We start from the raw sequence: 6,000 nt of genomic DNA on the forward strand, positions 1-6,000 counted from the left end.
ATCTATTTTAATCCTTATCAACATAATAACACATGTTAAATAAATATAATTAACAAATATTTATCTTGATTCCTAAAATTCTCGTCCCTGCCCCCTATAAATTACCCACCTTTACTTTCATCGTAAATACCCTAATTTTTTTTTAATCATGTTTTATTTGAAGTTATTTACATTCTATTTTATCCTAAAAAAACATTACATTTTCACAATTTTACTTTTCATCAATTTAACATTTAAAAATTCTAATTAAAAATTTTATAATTTTACATAAATTTTATTAATATTTACTTAAACTTCTACAATCAAGTTTATAATATCATCTCCAATAATGATATAAACTTTAAATATTAATTAATCAAAGTTTTATGCTCCTCTTCTTTTTTTTCTCTATATATCATGAGTTTCCTCTCTTTACTCTTTTTCTCTTAATTAATTCCCCTCTTGATTATTGAGTTAGAGGTGTTCATACTCGCTCCTTTATTTATTCTACCTTAAATCTTGGTTTTTCTTTGGAGTTTTAGTGAGGAAGCTCTTAATTTTTTTGTTTTTCAACACTAGCCAACAGTTTAAAGGGAAAGAAAATGCTGAATTTCTAATTTTTCAAATTTATTTATGAAAAATATCATAAATGAGCCTATCTTGGTTCGACTATTTATATTTTTGCATAATTTTGTAAACTTTGATTAACTTAACATTTTAATTTAAGATAAAGTAATGTATTTAGAGATTTCTTGTAAAATTCCAGCTCAATTCAATAAATAGATTAAGAGTTATAGTCAATAATGTAAAATTGATTAGTAGGTAATTTTATGTTGACATCTAAATTTTATTATTCAATTATTATGGTCAGCACATAATGTAATTTGTTTTATTTCGATGAAGTGCCTTTTACAGTGCACAACATTGTAATTTGTTTAAAATTGATCATTATCTTGTTCGTCAATTTTCTTATGACGAAGTGCCTTTTACTCGCTCAATGGTCTGCACATAATGCACGCTTCAAATTTATCTTTACGATGTTGTAAATTGCTGCTGCTGCTGATAACTTCTAGTTAGTTTATTTGTAGCCATCCTTGACGCAGCTCTCTTTCACAAAATTGCCTCCCCGCGAACTTCCCTTGTTTCAGATATTGTGGGCGCTGCATTATTGCTTTTGATTAACAGGAACAGGGCATGCGCTGAAATACCTGTCCTAACTCGAACTTGAGATCTATTATACAGATTTTAAGTCCTTTATCATCACGCCATGTCCCTTAAAGACGGTAAGTATAGATTCCACTGCAGCATGATTCCATATTTGCGGTTCATGTTAGAAATTTTACTTCGCTTGACAACATGAAAGCTCTGCTGCTACGCAGTTGCGTTTTGAATGTGCACGTACTACCGAATGGGGTAAATGAGCAGCAAGAGCAAGGGTGTTAAGAGCGAGACCACAGCCATGCGAGACATCTAGACTAAAATATGCCTGATCTAGTTGCGACTGAATTTTTTTCTCTCTGTTTTTTTTTTTGGAACGTGAAAGAGGACTCCTTCACTAGTCAAAGCCTTGAAGGCCATCTGCTCTAAGCATATTACAAAAAACCAGCAGCTGCGTTAGCATTCCTGGAAATAAGCATAACACTACAGTTTGGCATGGTCAACAAAGTCTCTTTGATTTCTGCGATTTGAGCTTCCACTTCCCAGTAGCAAGTACATTAGTTGTCGTGCAAATACTTTAACCACCATGCTGGAGTCAGACTCGACATTGATCCCTCCTGCCCTTAGCCCTTAAGTGCAACAGCCTCTTTAAGCGCAGTTACTTCTGCAGCCAGTCTCTGTCTGTCCATCAACAACGCGACCTGTTTAGTCTCTGCCGATAACAAAATATCTGAGAGTAGTAGCAAGGCAACTAAGCCAATATAGCTGATGCTAGGTTTTAAACTACAAAAAAGCATTGAATATCGTAGAACCTGCCAACAACTGAGTTACAGTTCTCAATCTCCCATCGCAAACCGTCAGTTCAAGACAATATAAAAGCTAGAACTGGTACACCGTACACAAGCACACCAACTAAAGATGAGATGTCCTAAAATCAGGATATAATATCTGTAAACATCTGCAAGAAGTTGCTCAACTTATAGTCTAGCAATCACTGGAGTTGCAAGAACTCAAAGATGCCAGTCACAAAAGGAAGTAGAGTGGCACAAGAATATACAACACAATAAACAACCAACAAGCTGGCAGTTAGGCCAATCTGATAAAAAGATTTCAGAAGAAATGTATCTCCAGCCCGAGTGCAGATTAGACCTTTAAGACACCGGTCCAAGATAATCGCCCTCTAAACTGACCAAAGCCTGGAATTCCCTCTCTGCCTCTAGCCACTTTGTTCCAAGCACAACAAAACGAACCACCACATCCTTTTCAATCTTTGATGTCTTTTCATTCAAGAATACTGGATTCTCTCCAGGCACATAGCGGTAATCAGGCATTTTCATACAAGAGAGGTAGATATTCTCAATTGGCCCACATCTCAAGAGAACCCCATGCTTAAGCACCTTGTGAACAATCCCATCTAAGATCTCCCCCCTGAAAATCTTGAAGGTGATACCACTGAAGACAACAGGAAATAGCACATCCCCTGTGTGCTGCCTGACTTTTCCCTCCCCTATGCTCTCCAAAGTCGAGACAGCAAGATAGTATCCGAGATCTTTGGTGGCTCGTTTTTTTGCAAAGTCATCTAAAAGGCGGACAACAATTGACCTTTGGAGCATTAGTCCTTTGGCATCCAAGTTCTCAGCAGGTATTATGACATTCCAGGGCAACTGCACTTTGAGAAACATCCTTTCACTGTCCACTTTTTTCACCTGTAATAAACCAAAAGGTGAGAAATAAATCAATTTCAGTTCTAGTTTCAGAGTTTTACCAAGAATTTCTTTGGTGATGCTAATCAGCTATACAGAAGGGACTCTAGAGGTGCAAATTATAGATTAAGTAGCCAATCTAAGTGCATTTTAAATCACAATGCGCCCTACATAATCCAAACAATACAATAAGGACCAGATATTCAACTGATACATCTTGATAATAACACGTCATGTTTTACCAACCTTAAGTGGCACCAACTAAAATGCTTAAGATACACTAACAAACAATAATGGAAAGAAGAAACCAAGTGCTTATGAGGAGCCTCCTAGCAGACTGACCATTGCAAACTCAACCACAGTGCCAAAAACTCATTACTTCTTGAATTAACTAGGTAGCCCAAATGCATTCTTTAGGTCCCCAGAGGTTTGCATGGATAATATTATTAATGAGAAGAAATTTTTAAAGAATTGTAACCACATGTATAGGTCAGCTGAGTAAGGACAAAATATGATCTAGAATAGAACCACAAAAGACAGCAGCAGAATTGTTAAGCCCAGGACTTGAGAGTGCAGCTGGAACTTGGGACCATACATTCACAAAGGCATGCAGAGGATGAAGACAAGTTAAACAGCATTTTAGCACACAAAGGCCATTGGCAGACTTTAAATCAAGCAAACATTAACTATATCATCCTTTTCCCACACAATCAAACATCCCCGAGGTTTCTGAGGGGATGTTTTGCATTCATGTCAAGTACATTGCCTTGGAGTGATGAGGAGAATAAATATAACTCCTAGATTTTAAGGTGGGAATAAAACAAAGGAGAGAAATCACAGAGTAAGGATAGAGTTTGAAAGAACAGAGAGGGGACAACATTTAGCAATAACTCTAATCGTATTTTATTTCTGTTCAAGGATGCATATACCTAGAATACAAAACAACAAGAAGAAGAAACCACTGCACCAGTCAAAGGAGCAGAAAATATAGATGGTTGTCTAGTACAGTCCACAACATACTGCAGAGAATATTAAATCTTAACTACAGCAAATTCTCCTACATCAGACAGGAGTCTCGATTACCTAAACCTAGTCAAATAGATATTTGCAGTTCTTCCCTACAACTTAAGTTCTGTTATGAGCTAAACTTTCTATCACACTCAACTAAGATACTTCGAATGTTTCATACATGTATCATGTGTACTGTTAATACGCAACAGTCTTCTCTAGCACTACCAGAGACTGGTGAAGTGTTTCAAAATCATTTACACCTAGAACCCTGACATAGCATTATGTGTGCTTGATTTTAAATGTTAGCTTTCGATCTAAACCCAAATCAGGTCTTATGTTTTTGCCGTGATCCAAAACATAACCAAATGTTGATTAAGTTCTACAGACACATTCTTATTAGCTGATTTAGAAGGCCCAACATTGTATCATACTTGAAAAAAATTTGTAAGTCTTCCTGAAACCAAACGACTCCATCCATTTACGCATTTACACAATATCTAGTATTTAGAGTTCTCACCTCTCTCCAATGCCACCAACAGATAATACCATGCCATGTTAAAATAAGAAAGCACAATTTGAATAATAGCCTCTGAACTCATTTCCATCAACTTTAATACAATATTTTCATAGCTAACAAAGTCCACATTAATAACCTCTTAACATTTCTTGCTTTCTCCTCATGTTGAATAAAAACATACCCATTAACCAGCCTTTACCAAAAACCATTATGAAAAAGAACAGCTACTGACAACCAAGGAAAATTTTACAGACTTGAAAATAAACATGCTCTCGTATGACAAAAAGACGAAATCTTACTTAAATCAATAGAAACGGAAGAATTTAAGCGGGGGAGGGGGAACCAACTTTCGCGAAATAGGTGCGTTAAAATAGACCAACATCAAAAGGGTTTCAATAATGGAGAACCTGAAATCGTTCGAGATGATGAAAGAACGCCCTTGTTGTTGATGACTCACTGAGGTGCGACTCGTTCTCCTCATCGGTTCTCTCTTCCCAATTCGCAACCTTAAAATAATATATTATTTTTTAAAACAAAATTAATTTTTTATATTTTTAATTTGTTTTACTATGTTAATATAAAAAATAAATTTTAAAAAATAAAATAATATTATTTTAATATATTTTTAAATAAAATATTCTAAAAAATAATTACTGCCTCAATATTAAATAAATTATCACAATATATTAAATAGTATTAAATAGATTACCACAATATATTGATAGAAAATATATTTGAAATAAATTTAGTTCGGCACAAACCCCAACCAGATATTATAATTAGGTTTTTTTCCTTGTTCGCAAATAATAAAATAAAATTTTGAAAGGTAGAGAAATTATTAGAACGGCATCATGGCGCCTTTATCAATTAAAATCACATGAAACATGTCATTAGCCATGATGGTCCATGTTGCAAAGGTGGATTTTGACCAATAAAATCACATGAAACATGTCATCCTTTGATAGTATTTGGCAATATAGTTAAAAAATATTTTTAAAAAATTTAAAATTTTTTATTTTAAATTAATATATTTTTAATATTTTCAAATTATTTCGAAATGCTGATATCAAAAATAATTTTTTAAAAATAAAAAAATATTATTTTAATATTTTTGTAATGAAAAGGTCTTTGAAAAACAACTGCTATCACATTTCTAAACATCCTCAAAATCCATAAAATTATGAGTGCGAAATTTCTAGCGCCTGGAACCAATCCAGTTTTGTCTAAGGTTTCAACAATGATTATGACATTATTGAGGACTTCACTTCACCGAACATACCAGCGATCTACTCCAAAACAACTTCAATAAAATAAAAAATAAGGCCTCGAGATCGAACAACTAACTTCCTTAAAAAATGCATCAAAACAATTCTTTCACATAGTTAAACAAAGATGATCAATGAACAAAGTTTTCAAGACAAAACCTAATTCAAATAATCTAATGAATGGATAAGAATGTTTAAAACTATAATATTGATGGGCCATGGTTTTTCAAATCAGCCTCATTTAAAAGATAATACAAGAAAGTCATAACTCGAAATGAAGCTATATCTTTTCGGGTGTCCAATCCCACGACTAGGCCCAGGGCATCCACGCCCAACTCTATGTTGGGAGCAGATGCGTTGACGCCTA

The 6,000-nt window shown here is 34.2% G+C and overlaps 1 protein-coding gene across 2 annotated transcripts; it reads right to left on the bottom strand.

Moving 5' to 3' along the window:
* Positions 1–2,061: 2,061 nt before the first annotated feature.
* LOC118056821 (DNA-directed RNA polymerase V subunit 7) lies at positions 2,062–4,925 on the bottom strand. 2 transcript variants are annotated; one of them, XM_035069189.2, is made up of 2 exons: positions 4,776–4,925; positions 2,062–2,843 (listed from the first exon to the last, which is right to left on the bottom strand). In XM_035069189.2, exon 2 carries the CDS (start codon positions 2,817–2,819, stop codon positions 2,289–2,291), a length of 531 nt encoding a protein of 176 aa, XP_034925080.1. In that variant the 5' UTR covers positions 2,820–2,843; positions 4,776–4,925; the 3' UTR covers positions 2,062–2,288. The 2 variants fall into 2 exon arrangements, with proteins under 2 accessions (XP_034925080.1, XP_034925089.1); XM_035069198.2 differs by having other exon boundaries at positions 4,668–4,811.
* Between the last annotated feature and the right edge of the window lie 1,075 nt (positions 4,926–6,000).

The sequence above is a fragment of the Populus alba genome, chromosome 8 (assembly GCF_005239225.2).
Source record: "Populus alba chromosome 8, ASM523922v2, whole genome shotgun sequence".
NCBI classification, from domain to species: Eukaryota; Viridiplantae; Streptophyta; class Magnoliopsida; order Malpighiales; family Salicaceae; genus Populus; species Populus alba.